Source organism: Xiphias gladius, chromosome 16 (assembly GCF_016859285.1).
Source record: "Xiphias gladius isolate SHS-SW01 ecotype Sanya breed wild chromosome 16, ASM1685928v1, whole genome shotgun sequence".
NCBI lineage: Eukaryota > Metazoa > Chordata > Actinopteri > Istiophoriformes > Xiphiidae > Xiphias > Xiphias gladius.
The window spans coordinates 10,744,748-10,772,500 of NC_053415.1; the positions used below are offsets into that span (position 1 = coordinate 10,744,748).

A 27,753-nucleotide genomic window follows, 5' to 3' on the forward strand; every position below is an offset into this window, starting at 1 on the left:
TCTCTGCTGGCGTGCAGGTCAGACACAATGGTGGAGTCAGTAAGATAATCATCCATTGGACATTAGGGCCGTCAACAAATATTCTAAATTCGATTATATAATTGGGAAAAAAGAAGCCACGAACGTGTGACTTTTTTTAGTAAGAATAATAAAACCTCATTTTTGTCCAGTTTTGACAGTGCTATTGGACACATGCTCTACCCAGTAGATTCTGCATCAAGTTAAAGTTAGTTTACAAAATTTCTTGAGAAAAACCCATTAAGCTAAGTTGGTGAATATTCTACACATTATATGTTTAACATGAGTATGTTACTAATGTAATTCTGAGCATGTTGGCATCACAATCACTGCGATACCACTTCCACCACGGACTCTCATTTGATCAAAAACAACCTTTGTATCTCCGGTGTTCTATCTTCCAATTTTGTTTTCTCTACAAGGAACATCAGCCTCACCGAGCCACTAGCATGGCTTTAGCCTTGTTCTGATACAGATATTTAAAAAGGGCATGGAGCTTTTTTTTACTTCCTAGACTCCCACACTATAAATCTTAGGGCATTCAGTGGAGGCAGCCTTCATATCCTGACATATTTTATGAAACTCTCCCTCTGAACTGACCCTCCATCTGCCGGTAATGCTTCTGGGCTCCCTCAGTATGTCTCTATATAGACTATTTTCTGTCAATCTGTTTACCAGCTTTGCTGTCTCCCCTCATCGGGATTGACATAAAACTAGATTGATCATAATGGCAAGATGTTTTTTCTCATATTTGCTGGGATTTTAGACATAATGGTTACCATTCTGTGACGGAGGTAATCAGACTCGGTCCAAAATAAAAATGAATGCTTTTATCTGATGGCAGGTTATATAAATCCAGCACTTTTGGACATTTGAAAATTAGTACTTCAGAAATTCTCAGAAATGTTTTAGCTGATCACAGCTCATATATTTGAATTCGACTGGCATGATGGGTTTTGGATTTAGATACTTGAAATACTGTATGTCTCTGTCCTGTCTGCAGCTGATGTGCTGGCCCAGGCTCTGGACAACCTCCATACTGACCTGATGTCTGAGGAGAGCCGAGGCCTTTTCATCCACTACGGAGGACTGTGTGTGCTATTGACGGTGTTACGGGCCAGCCGTGGAGGTCTACACACACACATAGACATCCTGATGCAGCTAACCGAACAGTCTCGTAAGTAGGCATATGTCAGATGACTATAGTCTACAACCCACCACCTTTGTATTATTATGAGACTGAACCAAGGGGGAAGAGTAGCAGGTTTTCACATCAGTCGTCATATGTACATCAATTAAACATTCAACTTCAGTTTGAAAGTAGAAAATTACTGTAATATCTCAGGTACATTTTAGATACTGTGGTTATTAAGAACCAAATCAAATCTTATAAAGAAATCGAAATTCTTCTTACTTATAGATTTTATTAGACACTCATCAGTCTGTGGGCCAGGCATGCTGGTAAATACACATTGATCTCGTAGCAGGCTGAAGTAGAAAACAAAGTTTTGTCTAAGAAACAACAAGAAACAGAAACAATATATTTTATCTTTGCATTCCCAAATTATATTTAGTCACAAGTATAATCAAACTGTAAAATTCAGTCATGGCAGTCACACTCTGTAAAGTGAAGTTTCCTTTGTCAAGTAGAGTGCTTCAATAGCACCTCGTCTATGACCTCAAGATTCAGTTTTAAAATGTTAAAGTAAGTTTGCCTGGAAAAATCATCTGTGGTTGATGTAGCCTTGTATAATCACTCTCCTAGCCCAGATTTATAGACTCTCTTTACAATCACTGTTTACTTTGATTTATACCAGGTCCTCCTGCAGTATCACTCCATATCATCCCCACCTAAAAACCACATGTTAAAAGTAATGATTTGTCTGAGTTCACATCAAGCACTGGTCAGGGAAAAGATTTGGAGGTTGATGGCATAAAACCATTGGACCTCCGACACCTCCTGGCTCTTTTGAAGAAAGACAAAAGACCTGACAGAGCTGGACCTGGAGAAGAGAACAGCTGCAGTGTGTTTTCATAGAAGGGTGAGTTCGGCAGGGTTATGAGCCATATCATTTAAGACTGCTGTATGCTAATATACAGCAGAGCCATATGCCAGAGGCAACTGAGGCCGGAGCTGTACATGTGTACACAGTTGTGTGTTTCAGGGGGACTGCAAGTCTAGCAAAACTTGCTAATTATTATGTTTTACAAGCAGTAATGAGGGGAGACGGGAATGGGATGAGGAGGAGGGGGAGAGAGGCTTGCACCTGAAGATTGCCAATAAAACAAAACAAAACGAAAAGGTCTAGTTGTACACAAAACACACACACACACACGCACAGGATGTCTGTGGTCATACTGCGACAACTTGACTGCTTGTATAAAGTTCCGTCACATACTCTAAAAGTTACACAACACATCTCGTGAATAGCGCATTCATGGATCACAAAAATGCACTTGGCCACCTCAGCAGTCACATATACACAAACACACTCAGTAACAGTGTTTTACTGGCTTTGACTGATGTCTGGTAAACAGTGTGTAAATTAACTACCAAACTGCTTCATGCATTGGATTCAACTCACATGGCCACATATGGACCTACTTTCTGTGTGTGTTTGTGTTCTTTTCAAGCTCGCCACAGTAGAGAAGTGTTTGTCGTTATGTTTTGATGGTGTTGCAGTTACCCCTGTTTCTTACTATTTGATGTGTCCCACAGCACCTATGTTATTAACCCTCAAACCCATGAGGAATGTGTATGTATTTCTGTGTGTATGGAATCTAGCACACATTAAAAGGAAAAAGACCCATCAGAAGACTTGGCATTTGTTATGCCAACAGACGATAACAGATGATAAGATATTAGTGCTTTGGCAGAAAACTAATCCACAAATTGATGATTGATGAGTTGTCTGATTCCAGATTCTAAAACATGAGGATTTACGGCTTTTCTCAGTTTTATATCACTATAAATTTAATCTTTTTGAATTTTGGACTGTTGGTCGAACAAAACAAGCAGAATAAAAACATCATACTGTGATGTCATCTTTTGATTGTGCCTTTCCCCCCCTTTTTTTGACATTATAGATTCTACATTATATCTTAATTAATCAAAAAACGTTTGACAAATTAAGTAAAATAATCATTGCTTGCGGTCCTAAACCTCTTACGACCTCACAATTTTGTTCGACTGAAGGATTATATTCAGCTACAGGTACATAGTCTAGCAGACAACCGAATTCTCCAGCCAGTATTAGCAGACATTGTCTAAATGTTCACCAGTCAGCAAGTTTTAGTTAAAATAAATGCTGGCGTTTTTAAACATGAATGCACATGCTTGTGCAAGAAAACTGTGAAATCTACAGAAATTGTTAAAGGTCAAGTCAGTGACTTGAATTATCTATAGTAGTTTTATAACCTTGAGGGGAGGTGATGTTATTCCTGAAAAAAGACTGACCAAACGATCCTTTCCTGCTTTATCCTTCTCATTTTATAAGATTCTACCTTTCTTATCCTTTCTTATCTGAACCTGATCCTCTTCTTCCCCATCCAATCTTCTCCTGTGATTTGATACCAGCAGAATCATGGTACCAGCCATAAAAAGTCCCTCTGTGGCTCAGATTGTATTCCCTCACCCACATGCTTGGTTTAAAATGGTGGAGAGTTACTTTTTTGAAGGAGCAGGAATGTGACTTTACTAGAAACAAATGTTTGTTTACCAGGAATCGACTAATGTTAGGACTTCATAAGGTTGAGATTTGCTTTTATTAATTTAAAAAATGTGCAGCTCCCATCTGTGTGGATTCATTCTGTTGTCCTCTCTCTGTTTCATCTCCCTGTGTGTAAGGTTTTGGTTTGAAGAGAAGGTCAAGGTTAACAGTGACGATATGGAAGCTCTTCCAAATATAATCATTACTGAATCCTTCTGACCAGCATCTGTGTCCCTGTCTCACTCAGTTTGATCATGGTTTTCGCGTAGTTTCCATTTCTATGAAAATCTAAAAAGTATGGCAAAATGAAGTTGATAATTTCCATCTCTTCAGAAGTTTTAACATTGAAAATGTGTTGTTCATCAGCATAATAGCTTTGATAATATCCTGCTTTCTTTACTCTGCTTGTGTTTATAGGCTACCTAAATCCCTTCTTGGATGCGTGTAGCTGTGAGGACTTTTTCCGAACAGCATCTCAGCTCCTTAAACACCCTCGTCTGGAACTCCCATCATTGGAGAAGTTCTCCATCCTTCTGCAGAAGCTCTCCAGCATCAGGTAGGCACTGTGATCTCCATACTGATAATATCACTCACTGAACAAGGATTAGTACGTATGATCATGGCTAATAAATACCTGCATGGTCGGACATAGACAACCATATACTTGTAGACTTTACTTTATCTTTTCTTTTATGTCTGTGCAAACTCATTATTATCTGACAAATACTAAACCTGAGTACAGATATGACCTCAGCATAGACTGATGTAGAGAGGGAAAGATTTGGATTCCTTTTCCCAAAGATAGAGGACAAGATTTGGACTATTACAGTGGTTCCCAACTTCTTTGGCCTGTGTCACCTAAAAAGAAGCAACGTTTATTTGTGACCCAGTATCAGTTGTTCCACATATCTAAGAACTGTGACCAGCTTGAGGCCTGAGAACGTAAAATTATTCAAGTGCGTAGTCAGCAGAGGCTGTTGGGAATGTCATTCATTTTGCAGGTGTTTGGTCATAAACCAAATTCCTGGAAAAGCAATAAATTTGACCTGATGATGGTGCCACAAGAAAAGTCAGGGGCTCAAAGTTTTTATAATGCATCCCGAAGGGGAAAATGAATCAGTGTATATATGTTGTAGCAATCTGTCCAATAGCTATCAAACTATTGGACGGATATCAAACTATAAAAACCTAAAATGTCAACCTGCTGGTGGCACTAGAGGAAAAGCGAGGGGATCACCAAAGTCATTATCATACACTGGTGTAGTGCTAGATAAGTGTGACTCTTGGGAATATGTTTCTTTGAATGTCTTTGGACTGACAGTTGGTCGTCTGGTTTTTATTTCATTTTGTCCAGGAAGAACCGTCGTCTGTTTGAGCTGTCCTCTGTCCACCTCCAGATACAAGAGCTTTATCACAAAATCAACCACATGCACACTTTCCTCTGCCTCAACCTCAGGTCCATTCTCCACAACCTTAAATAACACACACACACACACACACACACACACACGTTTTTATCTCCCTCTTGCTGGACTCAAGATCTCTTTAAAAGCTCCGACTTCCCAGTTAAGACAAAAATGACTTGCCTTGTATTTCACTACTTGAGCACGTTGCTCGGTCTTTTATGTGTGCTCAAACTGTAATTACCATATTTCCAACTGTAAAGTACTTCAGTGCTCCATCCTGCTCTACCTCAAATAACATATGCAGACCAACATTCTTTATTTATATAGTGATATGTTTTTGAAGTCCTTTTGTCTGTCAGAAGTACTTTAACATTGTGTATATTTTGCACATTGTGACCCCTCTGTTTTTGCGTTCCACAATGTTAATCTGATGTTTTGTCTTTTTCTGTGATGAAAAACCTTTTATAAAATGAGTGTCATGCATGCCAGTGGCCTTAATGGGTGTCTCATGTGCTCAGAGGAAGAGAGGCTGTGACTATGAGCATTTTAATGGCAATAAACAAAAAGAACTGAAGAACATTAAGACTGGACTGCATATGAAATGCTGAAATCCATATGTTTTGTATAAACGTGTCTTATTTGTTTGTTCCAGAGCATGGGCGGGTTGATGGGAGTAATGGCCTCAGTATGGGACACACTGGTTGTGTTGGTTGATGGAGAAGATTGGAAGGACTGGAACAATTACAACTGATATTTAAAACGTACTTGTTGAAAACCATTCGGAAGTGCTTGACTGGCCTGGATTTTAAAGGGATGTACCCAATTTTTTAAAAGCCCTAGAGCAAAACCCAATTCCTAAATTAACTGCTTGTTAGTTTCCAGAATGTCTGTTCTGGTCAGTTTTCTAAGATAGTGAGATGAAAAATGTGTTGGACATTGTGTCCTTGGATCACATATTCATTGTAGAATATTGAATATAATGTACTTGTAAACTACTCGTTTATTCAAGGCCCTTAAATTGAATTGATGAGTTTATACATGATTTGAACATATTTAACACTGATAACGTCCTGATAACAGCATAAGCCTCTTGAGATGCATCATATCATTTTCAAGACGATTTTGACAAGTCATTGCAAAACATTAAAAAAAAAAAGAAAGAAAGAGAAACAAACACAAAAAAACAAATTAATATTGAAAGTGAACATTTAGAAGCAAAAAGATTTTTCTTTTTTGCGTGTGTGTGGGTGGGGGCTAGTTCGAAATAATCGAAAATCATTTTTAGATTTAATGTATAATAGTAAATCACAAAGATTGCCTTACGACAGAAAGCTTTTACGACTTTCTGTAGAGTCTGGCAGAACAAAACAGCAAAGGTTTCTTGGATTTAAGTTTATAGCATGTATGTGTTATTGGTATCAGTACTGATATCAAAATGATGCCTAATGTGTCATATATTCCAACAAATTGGTCTGAAGCACAGAGATCACGTGTTTTAAAGGTATGTTTTTATTTATTTTAATAATAATAGCCCTAGTATTGCTGTTTAATTTTAAACATTTTGGCCACTTTTAAATTGATCAAATTTATACAAATATATGTGCATTTCTAAACACATTTGATGATTAAAAGAAGTGTAAGGTTAAATTTTAAACCAGCTGCAGGAGAAGAAAATCGAGAACAAAGATGTTGAAATGAAACGTTCTGCCAAAATACAGTAAATCCAATCTGTTTTAGATGTTTGAGTTGAAGTAATTCCTTGAGTGATGCAAACACTTGGAAACCAAGTATTACAGATAATATAATTCAGTATTTCCATTGAAGGAAAATGAAACATGGTAGCAATAGCATTATTCAGACAAACTACCATGGAAAGTATCAGATGTGGAAATTGGACAAATTTACATCATCGCTAAAATAAGTTCAGCCACTACAGTTTATTCACTGTATTTACTTTTGAGCATTTTTTCAAGTGTTTTTTTTTGTTTTTTTTGATGTGTTTGGAAGCTTTGGGAGCTTACAGTCTATTTTCTGTTGTGATAAAAGTTCAGGAGTGAACTGTTGCCTATAGTTTAGCCCATTTAATGATAAGGAATGTTATTACCCCAAATTACTTTGGTTTCTAACCACTTCTGTTATTACATGGCAGGCACCAGAACACATGCAAGAACAATGTTAAAGGTTCCTGTTTAAAAACAAAATGACTGGAAAACGATTTGTTTTTAGTGCCCTTTTAAAACTTATTTCACTGTTGTAATTAGGTTGGATAGTTTTATTCTCCACTGGAGATGAAACTAGATTAGCAGGGCACAGATAAGGGGAAACCCCCCCTCCATCCTACCAAGCACATCAGCCTACCTTAAATTCCTTACTTGGTTACTTTTTTACTGCTTCGCCAACTGCAAACAGCCACAAGCAAAGGGGGTTATGTTAGAGATAGAAGAGGATTTTTCTGGCAGTGCTATGGAGGAGAGTATTTACATTTCTTTGTCATTGTGGCTGCTGGGAATTTTGTTGCATCTGGATGATATCAAATGGAAACAACAGGCTTTATGAGCAACAGTGGAACACACTGTAGATGGAAGCCAAGTAAACACTGTGACGGCCATTTTTCACCAAGCCACCCAGGTTACATGCACAGGTCCAGCTGAACCCTGAACTTCAAGAGGGGTCTTCAGAAAACGGAAGACACCTTTAATTCGTTTTAACTTAGTGAAAGATACGGATAATTTCCACAAACTGTCTGCAGTGGCAGTCTAAAGCTTTCCATATCAGTCCTTTTCATGATGTCACTCTAAGGCGGATGCAGCTTGGTTAATGCAATCGCACTGTCAAGATCATCACTATCATCAACCGTTTCTACATCATCCATCTCTTCTGCCACCGAGCATGTCAGCTCTCTAGACAAATTTCAAATTGACTGAAAACAGGGGTTCAGTGTGAAGCCGCTCATCACTTTCCGCCTCCCTCAACTCATCTGTTTCTTTGGCAAAGCTGCGATTTGGAGCTATTGAGCAGAGTGGTAACACATGACAGCCTATCAGGGTTTACTGGCTTAACAAAAGAATGTGATAATGTCAGATTACTGATCAAGCCATTTTGATGAGAGCACATGATAATTCAGGACATGCATTAGGTTTAAGGTGTATTTACACCCAGCAGTGCAGTTTAATATAACTCGGGTGCACGTCCCTGTTTGGCAGATGTGGCAAATAAAATTGTCCTAATCTCAGTTTCCTCCACACTTTCCCTTATAAATCAAACTGTTCCTCTGTTAACTGAGCCTAGCATGGCACTGATTAAAGATGACCTTAAAGTGATTCACTGCCTTTTCACCCTCTACAGGCTTGAAAGATGGCTGTAAAAGGTTTGTAGTTTCCCTCATTATGGAGAAAAATGCAGTCAGTTTGAATGTACGTCAGTCACAAAGACACTGAAACTACAACTAAACCATTAGAAAACACCTCTCAGTATGATGCAGTCCAGTATAACACCACCACTAATGACATCAGAAACCTACACTGTTTGTGATTAAATACTGTAAACTCAAAGTTCACTTACTGGATTCAAATGGCTTTCTTCAGTGAATGGAATTTGTTCAGGCAGCAATAGGATACAGTTGAAAGCTGTGGAAAAAAACTAGTTTGTGAACTTATACTCAACAGTATTATGTCACAAATTTGTATTCTCAAGGTCAAGACTCAACCTCCAGCCCAGTACCTCTTCAAATTACACTCACATTTGACCCCTCTGAACCTCACTATTTACATCCAACTTTCAAGCAGTTAGCATTCACCTTTTTATTACATGTCATCACAATCCTTCCCTAACCTGAACCAACTGTTTTAGTCGACTAATCCTAATATACCGTACCTTTACCATTGTTTATTCTTTCCTTCCCAGCGCAGATATTGCAGAAAGTGAGAATTTTTTAAAAACTTGGCATCGATGTAAAAACATATTTTCATTGAAAATGAATCTGGGGTTTTACAGAACTGTCCAATATTGATGTTCTTGTCTGTCTATAAATTTGAATAAAAGCTCGTCCCCTAGTGTATAGAGTAGTGAGTGCAGAGTATATTTTCGCCAAGATACAGCTAATATAAACCTGAGTTTCGAGGCTTCAGGAGCGCAATAACGTAACACAGAAACAGTGTATTTTGACAAAAATTTGATGCTGGAAGAGTGTTTAATGGATTTTTTTTGTAACTTGTCACAATTTTAATTTATTGTAAATGACATGAGCTTCCAAAGTAAAGAAATCTACAAATTTCTTATAGGGGTTGACACTGAAATAGATTTTGAGTGGAGTATCACTTTTTAATGAGGCCTTATTGCCTATATGCCTACTTCAGGAACTGTCAACGGTTGATCTATTTGCTTTCATGACTTCAGTTAAGTCTGGTCTGCACTGCAGTCCGCATAGCGGTGTCTGGTCCATGTTCCCCGACACGCTCAACTCTGCCAATCTGCCCTGCACAGTCTCACCCACACGGCTTTATATGCTGATCTTGATTTATGTTTGGGTTTTTTCAGTGGACCAAAAATTCAGAAAATTACTCTACAGAGTCGCCCTGATCTAAACCTCATTAAAATGTTATTTGGTAGATGGAATGAGGCTGGCAGGGGGAAACACTAGTGGTTCCACTTCAGCACAACCATAAAGTCAAGTCCATCAGCGATTTGACGTGACAGACCACCAAATGTATATCGTTTCCACCAGCTGCAATATACATAAATATGCTGATAGAGTGATGCAATAAACACATGGAGGTTGTGGTAATATACCTGGCTGTAAAGGAGGTAGTGTTTGAAGGAGTTGTGTGGAAGCAGCTGTCAGGGGTTATTCTTTGCAGACAGGCTGAGATCACGCCAGTTTCCAAATTTCAGCTTGTTTTCACTTCTTCTATTTTATTTTTTATCATTAGAATTTTATTATTACGTTAAAATAGAACAGTTTATGTTTGATGCTGATGGTACTTTTTGAAGTGAGGTGTAAATCCAGGGTTAAACCAGAAGCTTTCCTTCTATGTATGTTGCTCATCCATCTTTGTATATGTGCCTGTGTCTCCAAATGTCCTTTGGTTTTTCTACTTTCATACCAAAGGTGATTGTCCAAAAATGCAGCAAAATAAACTCAAGAATTACAGCAAATACATTTTGTTTAATAAAAAAATTTACAAACAGAAAAGTAAAAATGAAAATTTGTTGTTTAATGAGGAGTTTCTTAGCATCTTTATGAAGAAGTTATTTTATAACAAGGATGACAATGTTTCAGTGAATTTTACCCCAAGTACAGTAGTTGAAAAATTGCACAGCAGTTATGACTGTTGAAAGAAATTTCATAGCAAAGAGTGCAAAGAGTACAGTTCACCGTGTACTCCACAGACAGACACAAGTTCTGATCCAAACAAGTCACTGTAAATACACCTTACTGAGATGTGGACACTACTTCTACTCCTGCTGTTTGATGTGTTTGCATTTGACTGACAAGGATGCGTGTGTGCATGAATTTGTCGTGTTGGGGTAAAGGTGTTGCTGACTGGCAGAGGTTTAATTAGTCCCATGGTTGGCACTCCTTGCCCTGAAGAGGGTCTGTATGGCTTCATCCTCTTCATTTAAAGTCATGCCAAGCCAAGCGCCAAGCTCTACAGGTTAGATGGATTATTCATGGGCAAATCTTAGTGTTTGAAACCTGATGAGAGAAAGAGCTCAATGCTGCCCTGATGTCTCACAGCAGTATCACTGCCATTTCCACTGCCAGACAGACCTTCTATGAGCCACACTTAAGATCCCCAGCCAGCATATACACACCTAATTGTTTAGCTAAGGCCTTGGAAATCTTGGCACAAATACACACCCACACACAGTGAAAGCCTAATGGTAGGGTTGTTTGCAGAGGTAACAACTGTAGGGCCTAATGTCATGTTGCTTGAGAAAAGGTCTTCCATAGAAAAAGATAAGTGGGCACAGTACAGGGATTTACTTAAGTGTTGTCCAGGACATAATTCCTCCAGGTCGAGAAAACTGTGTTGTGTTGATGCAGGTTGCATCATCTACTAATCCTCTGAGAATGGAAATATGATACAGAAATCAAGTATCTGGAAAATGTATTACACAAAGGTTTTGTATTGTTCTTCATCATTTGGTAATGGTAAATAACAATAAAATGTTATTTATGTAGAAACCTTCATACAAGTAATGTTATACAATAAGGAGAAACAAGTTGTTATGTTTAATTTGAAAGGGAGAAGTGGTTTGGCTTCTTGACTTGCAGTAGCAAGCCAGTGGTAGAGATGAAGGTACATTTGAGGGCGAGAACTAATGCCTGAGTGAGGTTATGGTCTACTAATCATGTCCTACTGTCTTTTTCCAATGAAATCATCTTTCAATTAATGAATCATCCAGCTAATATGACACATTTAATGACCTATAATTAACTGTTGGAGCTTTGAATGTACTGGAAAATGTTGTGATGAGCGATTTTCCATTTGGTGTCTCTAAGCCATTAAGAGAGCTTTTCAGTGTCTGCCGTAATGGTTGATAAATAAGTCTAGGTAGGAGCACTATATGGGATAAGTTCCTGTACTGTGTATCAGTGTCATTCACCTCGGACATGATGGCTAATGTATATTCAGTCAGATCAGTATTATATGCACTGGTGGTTATATAGAAATACCTTAAAGATACAGTGATAAATTCTAAATCTGTATCCCTTGTTAGTTGTCCCATTATTCCGAGAGAGAGATGTTTAACAAAATCATTTTTGGCTTTGTTTTTTTTTTTTGTGCAAAATCCCTCTCCTTTCTTACTGTATATCTTTATATAAATATTTTTAATGACTCATCCTGCAGTCAGGGGTAATATACATTCATGTATCCAATCAAATGTGAATTTTGAAAATTCTTTGTTTTTGCCATTTCTGATTATTTTTACATATTTACCCTGACATCAAGACTCTGTGCTGTTAATGTTTTAATTTATTGGCATAATAACATTATATTTTTAACACTCAGTGGTGTAATGACATTCTGTCAGTCCACCACTTTGGTCCAGACTGATGGATTGGTACTAAATTTTGTGCAGACATTCATGTCTCTGAGTTTTTCTCTAGCGCTGTCAGTAGGTTAACATTTTTGCTTTTGAGTGAAATGTGTCAATATTATTAGATAGATTACCATTAACTTTGGTACAGACAGTGACATCATCCTAAGGATGAACTGTAATCACTGTGGTGATCCCCTGATTTTTTCTTTAACCATCATAAGCTCAAGATGTCCAATAGTTTGGTTTTACACTATGACCAGCTGCCTGCAAAACCTTTACGGGCAGACTCTTTTGAGTCCTGAAGGTCCAATCCACAGTCACTTGTCTCAAATAAAAGTCCAATACCAAGCCATTTTTTCATTACATCTTTATTACTGTATACATTATGTACAATAATAAGTTATATATACAGTTATACTTTGGTTCTGTGATGAGTTTGTGTCTGTTTCTACATGTTCTAGTATACTGTATGTGCTAGTGAGGTAAGTAATCCATGTTTGGCTTCTGTATATCATCCTATCAGCATACTATATGTCAGACAAGATTTTGCCTACCTAAAAACAAGGTTTCGATCCATTTCATTTCTATTTAATCCAGCAATTACATTATTTACAAAAGTTCAACAGCATTAAACATAAAAAATAACTAGTTAAACCTGTTTTAAATTTATCTGGATCTGATGAAGACAATCCTGCTCTAAGAAGGCAGTCATATTTAATGTGAGCTTTTTATTTTCCTTGACAAGAGATCTTAAAGGAAATACAATATGAATACATGCTTAAAAAACATTCACATTAATTAATTTAAAGTCCTGGGGTCCAGCCCAAGGGTTTGCAGTGTAAAATATGAACAAAAAGCAGTAAAAAAAAGACCTTGGCAGCAGGTGATGTGTTTGATTCTGTGCAGATTAGTCACGAGACATTACGCTGACAACATCAGGCATTAGATAAGGATCAGTCCTATTCCCAAGAAATGAGATCAAAGCAAGTTTTGGTGTTGCTTGTTGAATTTTGGAGCTTACAGCTGAGTTTTGAAGCTTAACCACTAGAGAAAGCAGAACATTGACCTGCATCATCTTATCTTATAAAATCATCACTAATAATTGAGCTAAAATGAGCATCAACGCGCCACTCTTCACAAAGTGTAACCTGATGCTTATCGGAGCCATCATCAGTCTCTGTAGCCTACATACAACACTAAACTGGCTGCAGGTTTGTAAGTGGACAACCCACAAAACTGCATATTGTTCTCATTTGCTATATTGGTCCCATAGGGTAGAGGGGAGCTTAAATCCTGTCTGAGCTTGACTGAGCCAACCACAAAAGCTGAGCAAAATCAGACGTTATAGGTACACTGCTTCCACCATGGCCGGCTGCATTCTTGCGCCGTTCACAGTGCAGCAACCCCGGGGGCAGTTAGTCATGGCTCTGCCGTGGCATCTCTCTTTTTAATGCAGGGTTTTTACAGCTTTTCCACTGGGCTTTCGGTGGTTAAGTGGCCCTAAATGCTTAATTGGGTGCTGGAAATCACAGGCACTTTGCACCCGCTCTGTAAACCACAACACTTCGGCCTATTAGGGGCCCAGGGAGCCACACGCCTAATAATTAGGACTGGCGGCAGCAGCAGACCGCAGCACTGGGGTAAAAGGGGAATAAGATGGGGAGAGGAAGAGTTATTAGGGGAGGGTCAGAGACTGGGTCACTGCTGAGGAAGTAGTTGTGTTAAAGTTGTGGAAAGTGGATTTTCATACTGTGTTTAGGCAGAGCACCAGCAACAGAGTAATGCTGTGTTCATGAATTGTATGGGACTGACACTCGAAAGCATTTAGTTAAAAGTACCGACATAATGTCTTCAGATAATAACTCTTGACTGTAGTTGTGTCTTGGCTGGTGACATCAAGATTCAGCAAGAGACACAGAGTTGTCCCTAAATGCCCAAAGTTCACAAGCAATGTTTTCCAGATGGAAGCTGAACTGAAGGATGTTTTAGCATTTCCAGCTGGGCATAATGATTGCATTCTAAGTAGGGAGCTTGTATCTGCTGTCCTTCCTATATGATGGCAGCACAGCCAAAGGCACAGTCCTGAATGTTAACTGATGCTGCGGTCGAACCAGGTCGTTTCCTTTATATGGACATAAAAATTCTAGCTACGTCAGCAGCGGGATGAAGCAGAAGGTTAAGTGAGAGGACAGCTAAGAAGGCATCCTCATTTCTCCTACTTACAATGCACTGTTATACCAGTGTGCCTAGAAGAAAGGCACTTAGTTGGCGCTGCTGCACACCATTGTATCTTTTAAAACTGCGCACTAAATTTTGTTTTTGCTTTGAAATATTATTGTATTGCGCCCGGCGCACAGTTAAAACAGTGATTTTTTTTTTGGTGCTAAAAATCCTTAGAATTTAAAAAGGCAAAAATCTAATAAAATAGAAACTAATTCTGATTTTGCTCTTGCAGAGAAGAAAATATCTGAACTACGAAACTCGAGAATAGTCTGAATCTGAGGATTTTTTATTATTGTCTTTCTCAAACTCTGTAGCACTTTAAAAGCCAAAAATTAAGGCCATACAAACTATTTCAGATTGCTATCTTCTTGACAGAAAATACCCATGATGGGAAAAAAGGATTGTGCCTGGGAAGGTCCACTGACACTCTTCATGTGATGTGGGTAATGTGTATACTGTATATGTGCTGTCCTCCTTGCCAGAGCAATATCTATCCCTACATACATGTATACTGTAAGGCATCCAAGTCTCTTAAGTCTTTGCTCCACCACCTGTCTAGACACTGGCGCAGCGTTGGGAGGGAGGTGGGTACGGGGATGGACAGACCAGCTGGCTGTGAAAACTGCTGATTCCTTGCCGTCCGGCTGCCATCGCCATCTCACTGCTGCCTAGCACGTCCGAGCAGAGTGACTCCACGGCATCCAGCCTCTCGATCTGCACAAGGCGGGTCAGGAGGTCAGGGATGCTGTAGCCGGCCGTGCTAACCCTCTCAAAGAGCTGCAGGCCATCGCTCATGCCGCCGATCTCGTCGCGCTTCAGGCCAAAACTCTCGGCCAGGTGCCTCCATGTCTTCACCACGGCCGCCTCACTGCTGTAGGAGGAGCTTAGCATGCGGCTGGCCTTCTCCAGACAGTCAAAGGGAAGCTCTGTGGGGCTCAGGCCTGGAAAGGGACAGGCATGTTACTGACTGAATATTACACTAGCGGGAATAGTCAGTTACATCAAGATTTGAATCAAATTTTTTGCCATGCTATTGGCGTTGCTCTACGGAGGGCAGTGTCAGTTTGTTGGTCAGTCCACCACCTTGGCCCAGACTGAAATATCGCATTAAGTATTGTCTAAAAAGATGCATTTTTAAGCATTAGGGGGAAGTTGTTTTTTTAAACAAACATATATATATATATGCACACACCTTTGCTTCTTAACTAATTCAGTCATTGATTAATTCTGATCTTGTTTACTTGTGGAAAAATAAGGCAGTGTAGTGTGGTAATGAGTTCTTTCAGAGGCATTTTCACGTCCTGAAGCAATTTTCTTCAAAACGACAGTGGATCTTATTTCTCCCTTCAACACAGTTTATATGAAGAGTTCCTCTTACAAAATGAAAGCTTGGTAAGATGGATATTTTCCTGTGTGACACACTTACCCTCTGTCACATTGCAGGCTCTGGCATATAGATCCAGGATCTTTTTCCTTCGATTCTGTAGCATCTGTGTAGTAAAAAGAATATATATATATTAGCATTTTGTGATTTCCAGATGATACTTAACTGAATATCTGTTCATAATAATAATTTTACGCAGTAACATCTTTAAAAGCTGCTTCTTCCCTACCCCTGGGGTTTTATTGTTGTTATTGATTGCGTTCACACTGCTGATGTGGTTAGCGCTGGTGATGTGGTTGACATTTCCGATGTGGTTGGGACTCGGGATGTTGTTGGCCTGGCCAGCTGTGATGGTGGCGGTCCCGTTGCAGGCACGGTCACTCTCCAGCAGCCCCAGAGAGAGCAAGCAGAGGTCAGGCTTATTGCCCAAGTTGACGAGGCACAGGTTGGGGTTGGGGTTATTGGTGTCAGCCAATCCCTGTTTCTCAGACGCTGCCTCCTCATCGCTGTCAATGCTGCGGCTCAACAGCTGCTCGTTCTCTGAGGACGCATCATTTTCACTACACACAGAAAGACACATATTTGAACATATGTGCATATATTCTTTGGTATCAAGTACAAACAGTTAAATAATGTCTATGGTCTCGTGCCATTAATTTGCTCAAGCTCCTACATAGAAGCTAGATTCTTACCACATGTGGGCTATGGGCAGGTAATGGTTTTTAAATTTAAATGCTACAAAGCTAACAATTAAATGTGCAATGTGATTGTTACATATTGTTTACTATTTTTCATCACAATGTCGGTTCAGGGTCCACATTCACACAAAAAACCATTTTTAGTAATTTGTAGTAATGCCACACTCAAGAACATTAATCCATCGTCAACATTTCTGGCTGCTGACTGTAGCTTCATATTTACAGTACAGATGTGATAACAAACTCTAAAAGAAAGTGAATGAGCACATTGCCCAAGACATTCCTTTAAACAAATTGGTCTCTCTTTTCGCTGTCCTCCGTATACATTTCAAGAAAAACTTAGTAGAACGTTACTGACAATTTTAGATAAATTGCACATACACTTGATGTAAGTTTTTTATCCTCTTAAATGTCACTTCCCTCAACCCCTCCTGCTTTGCTCTCAGACATATCCATGCATAAGCACTAATTCTGCTTCCATTAATCAGCTGTATATATAGTTTAGCTATTGTTTTACATAATCAACAGTGAGAGTGACAGCTAATGCACAAAGAATGACTTGTGACTTTGCAAACTTAACAGGAACTTTGACCCATTAAAATGAGTTGTAGAATTATGCAGCTGTTGGCACCATAGCTGCTGATGTTTCTAAGCTGTTCCTGTGATTGACTGAAATAGCCCTGCGTTTTACAACATGATACCATGTAATATTTTATTACCCATCCTCTCCCTCTCTCTACTTGCTCTGGATTTTCTTGCAAAAGCACCTTGTTGACAGAGAATGCCATTGTTTTGCGGCCCCACACTGTTTTCCTCAACACACAAAAAATGGCATTGTTTCCCAGACATCTAACACCCACCCTGGCAGTTCAAGCAGTGAGTTAGCACATCCTTTGGCATGCTGCTATACCACAATGTTTGTGTGTGTCTATCTCATCTATGATTTATACCCCCTCCAACAGCGTATCAATCTAAGCATGTATACTGCAAGCACTATAACATTTGAGCACAAATGCTCACTATGGGTCTGCGTGCTGTGCGGTCTCATGTATTTCCACATTTCTCCTGCACATTAGCCACTAGCACCTATAAAGCAGCATTGTCTGCACAGGGGGGATGAGATGTTTGCAGAAAGATGAAGGTGAGAAAACTGTCGTCCTTTTGTTGTCTGCCAGGGCGTGCTGTTCACCTGGTGGAGGCCTGGAATAAATACCCCTATCCGCTCCGACAACTACCCCTCTGTTCGTCTCTCAGTGTTTGCTAGGCTTCAGGGCTCATCTATGCTATATCATCCCCACAAAAAAAAAAAAATGCCATCCGTGCTCCGAAGCCACAAAATGGCTGTCGGCTTCTTTAAAAACAAACAAAAAAATTAAAACCCTCAACTGAACTTGCTTTTAACATGCCTCACACACACGTACATGAATACAGCAAAAAAAAAAAAAAAGGCCAGCAGATTCTACTACTGCAGTGACTTGTTCCATGGTAATTATGGGCAGATGCTGAGAAAATGATAAAAGCCTCTTTCTTTCGTGTAGCGTCTCTGTGTCGCCACATACAAATGCAAACACAAACACACACACACATACACACACAAACCCATAATACAATCTGAGGGATCAGGATACAATGGTGTTTAACAAACATGTATACACAGTATATTACCCATACATTCAGGACATGTATAATTATTCATAACACACAGAATTAGCACACAATGATGCTTAAAGATACATCGTTGGTGAGCATAGACACACATAAAGTTATTATATTTCACGGACACACATACACACCCAGTTTCATTATTGTCATTTCCATCACATTAAAGTGCTGTATTAGTGAATAAAAGGCAATTGTGTTTTTTTGAAGAACAAAAGAAAAAGGGTTGATTACACAATCAGCACTATTGTGAAAAGAAAAACTTTGGTAACTACTGTAAACCCCTTTCAAACCTCACTGGGTTAATTAAAATACAGCTGGGGGTCAAGCTAGAGAAGAAAAAGTTATTTTAACAACATATCCCTCTAGTAATCAATAAAGGATCATATCCTCACTTGGAAATCTCTACAGGTTTTTTTTTTTCCAAATCCTGTGTTTGATTCTTCTGCTCCACAGAGAATTAAGCTGTCTTGATTTAACCATTAATCACAAAGAATCCTTTAAGTGTTTCTGCTCTTAGTTTGTTCAACCAAAGAGTAGCAGAGTGGTGCAGTTGTTGGTGGCAACAGGTGCCTCTCACCTTTTGACCGTCTTCTGAGGCGGCGCTTTCAGTTTGTCAAACTCGTCTTTTTCTGAGTAGATCACCACATTGTCTAAGAGAGAAAATGAGAAGACATACAGGTTTTTAGGTGATTATTTTTCTCTTACAAATTCAAATATATCTAAGGGAGAGAGAGAGAGAGAGAAGTTCAGTAATGCCAATGCCAATTAAAGATGTAAATTCAGAAAATATCTTAAATCCCATTTTGTGGGCTCTAATCTTTTGTTGCTAACCAAGACTGGATATAATCCACTTTTTTTTAATAGATGATGGCATGACTTGGAGCACACACAAGAGAACAGAATCCTGAGGCTAAAAAGATTTATACCTTGAACAGAGGAACTGCAGTTGGAACGATGGATAAAATTATTACAGTGACTATTATGTCAAATTACACTTACATCATGGATACTGATAGGGACAGACAGCGTAATGAGTGAATACCTAAGTGGAACAAATGTGTGTGTGTGTGTGTGTGTGTGTGTGTGTGTGTGTGTGTGGGAGAGAGGGAAACAGAGAGACTGTGTGCGAATTTAAGCGGCTGTGTCTTTCATCCCACAGACTTATTAATTCAGTGTCTACATGAGTGACAGCTAGCTCCGGTGGAGCTCCGAGCAATGGGCCTCTCTCCCAAATACACACACCAGCCATCCAAAATGCATCCAAACACTGACACACACACTCATGATAACTCAACATTCACTAACAAGGCAGATATTTATTTTAAAATCACACTTTAACCACCCTATCATGTTTTTTTTTAGCTATTACATTATTAAGTTAGTGACCCTGTCATACCACATAATGGGTTTATGGCCACAGATACAGTAAGTCTGTGTGTATGTGTGTGTTCTCATCCACACCATATGTAAGTGGTTAGTCAGTCAGTCTGGGAGTGAAATTGAACAGAGCATCATTGTCAGGAGAAATGGCGCCTAAAGCAAAGTATTGCTTTGGTTTTGGAAGCTTCACATTCCACCATGATGTACTCATCACTCTGCAGGCCTGTCAGCCTACATACACACACACACACACACACACACAAGCACACACTTCCATTTGCATAAATCATGCTCAAAATCATCATATATATGCACATATATACTAGACTGGCACACGGAGCCAACACTGTATTGATATTTAAATGTGATTCAGATGAGATGATTGATGATGAGATTTGTTTGATTACATATTTTATACAGATGTGATGAGGATGGCACAGGCTTTTCTAGGGCAGATCGTAACAAGAACTATGAGTTCAAGTGTCCCATAATTCATGCATATGTGCTGTTCCAGAGAAGGAAACACCTTTTTTTTTTCATGTGAAATAGTTACAAAAAGATAAACAAAATGAAAGTGATGGATAATACTTTTGTGGATGTGGGCCTGACCATAGCTTAACAAATAAGCCAAAGATACACTTACCTGAAACAAGGTAAGAAAGGATTTTGCTGCAGGACTAAATCAAATTAGAGCCAGTGTTTCTGTAATCACTGCTGGGTGGTAGGTGTTCATGCCTCAACTGACTGTCACACAAATTGTGTGCTGGTTCGCTGTGATTATTTTGGAGTAATTTTATACTCGCTAAAGCTAATTGTAGGAAAAAAAGTTTGTTTTGTTACTATAATAATATATAGCTTTTTGTGCCTTTGTACTATTTGGAGTGTATTTTTAGTTTAGTTTCAGTTTAAACTGCATCTCTTATTGAGTCCATATTTTGTAGGCTGTGCAATGTGTGAGTGGAGTTTATGGAAACATGGTAATGATCAGTGACTGCTGGCCAGTTTATTTTTGCAATGAAAAAACTCAGAATGTTAGAGAAGAAAAAAAACAGATGGTCTGTACATACATAAGAGTACAGTCTCTAATGTCACTAAATTATTGTATTTACATACCTTTAGTTTCTGAATTACAAAGAAAATATCTTTCAGTATGTACTCTGTATAATCTCAAAGTACTGTGGATTTTGATTGTCCACCCTTGGTTTAAGAATTGAAAAAAAAAAACAATTTGTGTGTAGCAAATTTAATGTGTAGTCTTCTTAGAGTTGAAAGTGAAACGAATGCCTCAAAGTGACTTCTTAAACTTACTTTTTGCTTTTAAATACCTGCACCCATGCACATGGCCAAAAATGCGGATAATGTTCTGATCATGTCTACAAGGATATGAATAACAAGATTTCTTAAGTTTCATGTGTACATCACATCCAGAATATAATGAAAACCACGATGAGGCTCATGAGCAGGATACTAATGTGCATGTAAACAAAGTCATTGTTTTTACTGCTGGAAAGTGGAATTGAGTCAGTTTGTCAGACACACCAAACAGGAAGCCATTAAGAAGCTTAAAAACTGTGCAAGCTCATTAATCATTCAGTGTGTGTGTGTGTGTGTGTGTGTGTGTGTGTGTGTGTGTGTGTGTGTGTGTGTGTGTGTGTGTGTGTGTGTATCCGTTCTCACCAGGGACATCTTTCTTGTCTTCCTGTTTGTTGGTCTGAGCTTCCACTGCCTTCGCAACTTGTCCGGAACAACATGCTGCAGACATGCACACACACACACACACACACACACACACACACACACACACACACACCTGGAACATCATTAAACAGAAATGCCAACCTTTAAGATGAGACTGTGTGCGTGCGTGTATGCGTGCGTGCGTGCGTGCGTGCGTGCGTGCGTGTCTCACCCTGCCCACTCGGTTTGGCCTTTAGGATGTAAAACATGATGATGAGGACAATGGCGATGGCCATGATGAAGATGGTTGACATGGCGATAATGAGAGCCGTTGCTAGGTGACCTTGTCCGTTTGAACCTGAAACATAGAGCCAAAGAAGTAGAGTATTATCAATGTTTTGAGTGTGTGTGTGTGTGTGTGTGTGTGTGTGTGTGTGTGTGTGTGTGAGAGAGAGAGAGAGAGAGGAGAGAGAAAGAGAGAGATAGAAAGAAAGAACACACACAACAGATGAAGAATGGATGGTAACAGGAGATAGATGAAGCTTGTCTGAAGGTTTTTGTCTGTGTGTATTTGTATATACCTTTATCTGGATGAGGGAACACAGTGGTGCTGCCAGGGTCAATTAGAGGTTTTTCCCTTGGTCCGCTGCTTTGCATGCCTGTGAGATACACACATGTACACACCTCAGTCCCACTTCTTTAACTATGGATGTTTGCTCATACATTTATTACAGGATAGAAGCGTAACACTAACTGGCTGCCACACATGTGGCAGTTGCATTAATCTTCTAATTTCAATCTCGGCAAGAAAGGGCATAAACAAACTACTCCCTTTCTAGTTGGATCAATAGAGCATCACCATTTTCTTCCAAAAAATAGAAAACATTGGAGATTGTTCCCAGAGGAAGGCACCACAAAAATTGAAAACTTTAAATTTGTTACCAGCAGAGTTCACATTCCATCATTCTCTCGTGGTGGCATGTTAGCTTTGGCCTTTCAATTTGTGCACTTTTTTTCCCAGTAGTATTGCATCACATCCTTTTGCAAGCATTTCACAAAAGCAAATCATCAGCACTAACAGCAGTTTGCCTTAAACTTCATCTTTGTTAGACGTCCTGCCATAGTAAACAAACTGTTGTGTTGGGAGGGTTTCAGTTTCCGGATTTCTCCCTTTCGATCACTTCCCGCCACCCCCCTCCCCTGCCCCTCTGTGTCTCCTTCTGGATTATTCATCAACTGTTTTTCCTCGCTCTTAATGGTGCTGTAAACCCCTGGCAGCTCATAAATCAGCTATTTTAATCAGTCTTTTATTTACCCAACTTGATATACTGTACACCTCTTTTGACATGTGCCCTGCTGCTTCCTGTGGCCTTAGAGACTCATGTCCACACACAGACACACACACACACACACACGCACACACACACACACACACACACACACACACGAGTGCCTTGTGGCTGTAGATGTTAACTCAGGGTCTGTGTTTACACTCTCTGGATAAAGATAATAGCCTGAACTGGAATTCTGTTTAGTGTCTTGTGGTTTCATCTCTTGATCATGTCTCAAAGCCTGAACACATTCTGCAGAATTTTAAATCTGCATGCCCAGGTCCAAACGAACTGAGAGGGCAGAATTACAGAAAAAAACCAACTCATTTATGTTTGAGGTGAGAATCGTGATACCTCTGTAAGCGGGGATGATTCGAAGGTTAACCTCTGATAAATAATTCCGTGTGAAACTGTGATTTCACGCACATATCTTTTGACGCCGCAGGTACATAACTATGTTCTTACAGTGTACAGTGTAGAGTCTGTCGTCTCTGTTTATAGTGAAACACAATCTTTTTTGAAGTATTTAGATGTATTGGCAGCTGATAGGAAAAGGGTCAAATGGCTGCAAAAGTCAATAAAAATCAAAAGGTAGTAGTGGAATATCAGTCATACCTACTGACTGCCTGCCAAAGAGTAGCATCAGTGCAAGCACCAACATGCTAATCATCCGTCTTTCTCATACCCACTGAAGTTTTAATTATCACACACACAGAGCGAGGCAGAAGCCAAGGTAATTTACAGATTATATGGCTAGTGTCGGCCTGCCCTCACCCTGAGCAGGTAGAACTCCCAGCTTCCTGCTCCATTCTTATTTACTGTCGGGAGGGGGAGGGGGCTCATCTAAAGGGGTTTAATTGAAATGTTCCACAGACTGGAATTAATAGATTAGGAGAAATAGAGGATGCATTGTGTGACATCATCTTTTACCCCGACTAATCAAATTTATTTCAGAAAACTGCTGGATTTTAATCCCTCTTAATGACTGATACAAAACAATAGTAATTACACCTATATCACTTCCTTAAAAGCTATAAACTGTCAGGTTATTCTCATGAGAAATCTTCACATTGCACATGAGAAATGAAACCTTTTGTGTGTTTTTTTTGGCATTTTTCAAACAAACAGACTTGGGTTTGTTTCATGAGAGAAATCAAAAAAAATTCTTGAGTGAACAGTTGCACATTTTGGGAAACTTATTTGCTTTCTTGGTCACTGGAAACAGGGGGGAACAGCTAGTCTGGCTCTGTCCAGTGGTAACAAAATATACCCACCAGCAGCTCTAAATCTCTATAATTAACACATTATAACTTGTTTGTGTAGCCCATACAAAAACCAAAGTGTAGAAACAACAACCAGGCTATCTCTTGCCAGTCTTTATTCTAGGCTAAAATACCAGCTGATGGCTGTAGTCTCATATTGAACGAGCAGATAACTCACTCTAACTCTTGGTCGGAAATAATTATATTTCCAAAAAAACCCAGCTATTTCTTTAAAACAAGATACTTGAATGTTGAAATTAGCACAAAAAAATGGCAATTCCCGAATGAGCTTGATTAATCTGAACACAAGATAAAATTATTTGCAAAACTAGCCGTTTTTTGTTGTGATAATTCTATCTCACTTTTAGCACTTCTCTTTCAGTATCATTCAATCACTCATTTCCATGCCTGGGAGAAACAATTACAGTGCTGTTGAAAAGCAAGTGTTTATTCATACACACACACACACACACACACACACACACACACACACACACACACACACACACACACACACACACACACACACACACACACACACACACACACACACACACAAATACTCCTGCTCCTACTTCACACCCTCTCCTCTGCAGGTCTGGGCTGCTTTTTGGGGTTTTCATCTTTCAAAACACACTCATGAAATATGACAAAATAACAATACCAGTCATTTCCGGGCTCTTCAATTACAGTAAGAGGGGATTTTGAGCAATTATGGGTCCATAAATATAATTTCCATAGCAGTATACAGTTCATGCGGAAAGTATTCAGACCCCTTTACGTTTTTCATATATTGTTATGTTGCAGCCTTGTACTAAAATTAAAAATATATATTTTTCCATCATCAGTCTACGCACTCTGACAAAGTACAATCAGAATTTTAGAAATTTTTGCAAATTTATTAAATTATTTTCTATGACACTTGAGATTTTGCTCGGGTGCCTCCCAATACTCTGGATCATCTCTGAGATGTTTCTACACTTTGACATTGAGTCCGTCTTTGGTAAATTAATTTGATTGGACATGATTTGGAAAGGCACCCACCTGTCTATATAAGGTCTCAGAGCTGACGATGCATATCAAAGCAAAAACCAAGCTATGAGGTCGAAGGAACTGCCTGCAGAGATCAGAGACAGGATTGTGTCACGTCACAGACACAGTCACTTCTGCTGCATTTAAGGTTCCCAAGAGCACAATGGCCTCAATAAATCAATAAATGGACGAAGTCTGGAACAACAAGGACTCTTCCTAGAGCTGGGCGCCCAGCTAAACTGAGCAATGGGGGGAGAAGGGCCCTGGTAACAGAGGTAACCAAGAACCCGATGGTCACTCTGGCTGAGCTCCAGAGATCCTGTCTGGAGATGGGAGAAACTCCCAGAAGGACAACCAATTATAAATGTCATGTCTGGTTTCCTCCATGACATGATGCTTAGAATTGAGGCCAAACTGTTCATCTTGGTTTATTCAGACGGGAGAATCTTGTTTTTTCATAGTCTGGGAGTCCTTTAGGTGTTTTTTTTGCAAACTCCAAGCGGCTTTCATGTGTCATGTGTGAGGAGAGGCCTCCGTCTGGCCACTCTGCCATAAATCCCAGATCGGTGGAGAGCTGCAGTGATGGTTGTCTTTCTGGTTTCTCCCATGTCCACACAGGATCTCTGGAGCTCAGCCAGAGTTACGGGGTCTGAATACTTTCTGAATGCACTGTATATCGGTGACTTTCTGTTGACATTGCCTCATTTTTGGATTAATGTGATCTATTTGTCACATCTGGACAAAGCCACAGAGGGCACAGTAGGACAGTGGAAATATTTGGCTCCTCCTCTGCAAATAAAAAAAGTACTTACAGTATTCAGAAATTTACTTAAAGGTGAAATTACATTAAATTACATTATTATTAAACTAAGTGGTTTGATAAAATGCACACTTTTTGGCCGTGAAGACAGTTATCTCAAGTATCTAATCGTATTCTAATGGACTGAAGTCTGATCTTCTCATTTTCATGTTGCTTTTAACTGTATTTGTGTCCTAGGAAGATTTATCTAAGTTTCAACTCAGACTAATAAAAAGTTACAAGCGAAAAAATGTTGTTCGAGGACAATATAACAAAGAAGTAGAGGTAGCGCAAATATGTAGAAAGTAAACAGCAAGATGATAACAGAGATAAAAACAACTTCGCTATGACAAAGACTTTATAACTCCTAACTCCTTAAAAATAATGAATGTTATCTAAAAGATATTCATGCCATTTAAAATGAGAGAAAGTTGAAGGGGCTATTTTTAATCAAGTTTACGTTAGCAAGACAACCCAAAGGAAACACTGGTGATTGAAAATTATTTTTCTTCAAGCATTTGGAAATTAGAAAAATACAATAAAGTATGATAATGCAGCTTCAATTCAATAATGTATTGTGACAAATTACATAGGTAAGGATTGTAACCCTTTTGCTCTCTGCTGCTTTAAGAGATACAGAATAATCAAACTTGCTCATATATGCTCATATGTTCGCAATATTCCTATGTACATTATCTCCACTGTCAAATGCAATTATAAAATCTGCAAAATATCGGAAACTTATTTTTTGCTTGACTGCCATCTGCTGGGGTTTTGAAAGGCATTTACAAACCAAAGAACAAATGCCTCAACTCATAAAAAACGAAAAACAATCAAACAGAACAGGATATGTCGCTTGACAACATTCATGCTTTGTGTTGCAAGTGTGAAGAAATGTTTATGAACTGCTGAGGCTGATGGAAAATTTCTGGTAGCCATTACCGTCCAGTGATGTGGTTGCAGCAACAGTTGGCACCATAATGCGCACACATACACACTGTACACACACAGTCAGGTATGCGGGATAATCAGTGAGGTAGCGAGGTTATGGATGAGCTGTCAAACACCCTTCTGAAGCCGGAAATTCAGAGATCCAAGGAGGGGAGTGGCTGTCCAACCCTTTAGTATCCATCGGCGAGGGCCCGCTAACAGGGGCAGACAGTGACCAGAGGGTCTGGGAGAACTCACCACAACATTTTTACTCCGATTGTTCCCTTAAATTTAGTCCCAGCTTTTAACATACAGTAAACTGCTTTTGCACCTTTAATGTTTGGTAGCTTTTAATCCAGTGGAAACAAGGTCTGTGTGTGGACAGAGAAAGCTGTGAAGATAAATGTTGAAAAAGAAAAAGGTGGAATTCGTAGTTGAAAAGACATTAAATAGAGGATGTTGGGAAGAAAGGTTGCAAGGGAGCAAACGGAAGGAAGGGGAAGGAGAAATTAAAGTGTGAAGAAGTTGCCCCTACATTCTTTGGTGTTGCGCGGTGCATTCTGGCAGGAGTGGCATACCATCCCATAGAGGTTTCTGGGTCTGTTCTCCAGCATGTAATACCTGGGAGACAAAAAATACATAGACGATATAAATGGGATACACGCAACCTGGTTAGGGTTACTGGTAGCTTAACAGAAACAGATCCTTCATAAGAGGATCCTAAAATCTGCCTTTAACAGTTGAAAGTAAGCACCGCCACTGATTATGGCATGTGTGTAGGTTAAGAGGCCTCCCGAGCTTCTAGACATACTTTACCTACACAGTGTAAAAGTATGGGGACGCAGCTGAGGTGAAAAATTTGACTCAGTGAAGAAATGTACATAATTGATGCCCTGAAGGCACTCAACATGGCTTGGTACAGATATCGCCCCGAGTCATGAAGTGTCTATTAAAGGAAAGGAGAGAGGGAGGCAACGAGGCCCTGAGTCTGTGAATGAGTGGTGGTGGTATTAAATCATTTAGGCTTGAGAACGTGTGCAGAATGTCCATGAGTATGCACATGTAATGTATGCAGCGTGCAGGTAACTGGTGCCTTCATATATCTGGATATAGTCAAAATAGCTGGTTCATCAAGGATTTTGGTGGATACATAGATGAAGGGCCATCTGGTTTTTGCTGGTGATGGATTTTGTA

The 27,753-nt window shown here is 39.3% G+C and overlaps 2 protein-coding genes across 6 annotated transcripts in view; one reads left to right on the forward strand and one right to left on the reverse strand.

The window, feature by feature from the left end:
• The window catches only part of LOC120802027 (coiled-coil domain-containing protein 138-like), a 31,716-nt gene extending 9,095 nt beyond the window's left edge, over positions 1–22,621 (forward strand). For 3 of the 5 annotated variants that reach the window (XM_040149455.1, XM_040149457.1, XM_040149458.1), the window contains exons 13-15: positions 1,022–1,195; positions 4,146–4,284; positions 5,083–5,711. In XM_040149455.1, the coding sequence (XP_040005389.1) occupies positions 1,022–1,195; positions 4,146–4,284; positions 5,083–5,209 (440 nt within the window). In that variant the 3' untranslated portion in view covers positions 5,210–5,711. Of the gene's footprint in view, positions 1–1,021; positions 1,196–1,835; positions 2,061–4,145; positions 4,285–5,082; positions 5,712–22,600 lie in introns of those variants that run through there. The other 2 variants (XM_040149456.1, XR_005709160.1) reach the window with 2 other exon arrangements.
• edar (ectodysplasin A receptor) overlaps positions 12,615–27,753 on the reverse strand; it is a 25,265-nt gene continuing 10,126 nt past the window's right edge. Inside the window, exons 4-11 of the mRNA XM_040148796.1 lie at positions 27,095–27,180; positions 21,787–21,864; positions 21,438–21,563; positions 21,206–21,280; positions 18,726–18,798; positions 16,018–16,348; positions 15,831–15,894; positions 12,615–15,345 (exon numbers count right to left, since the gene is read on the reverse strand). Of these exons, the coding sequence (XP_040004730.1) occupies positions 14,960–15,345; positions 15,831–15,894; positions 16,018–16,348; positions 18,726–18,798; positions 21,206–21,280; positions 21,438–21,563; positions 21,787–21,864; positions 27,095–27,180 (1,219 nt within the window). The 3' untranslated portion in view covers positions 12,615–14,959. The remainder of the gene's footprint in view (positions 15,346–15,830; positions 15,895–16,017; positions 16,349–18,725; positions 18,799–21,205; positions 21,281–21,437; positions 21,564–21,786; positions 21,865–27,094; positions 27,181–27,753) is intronic.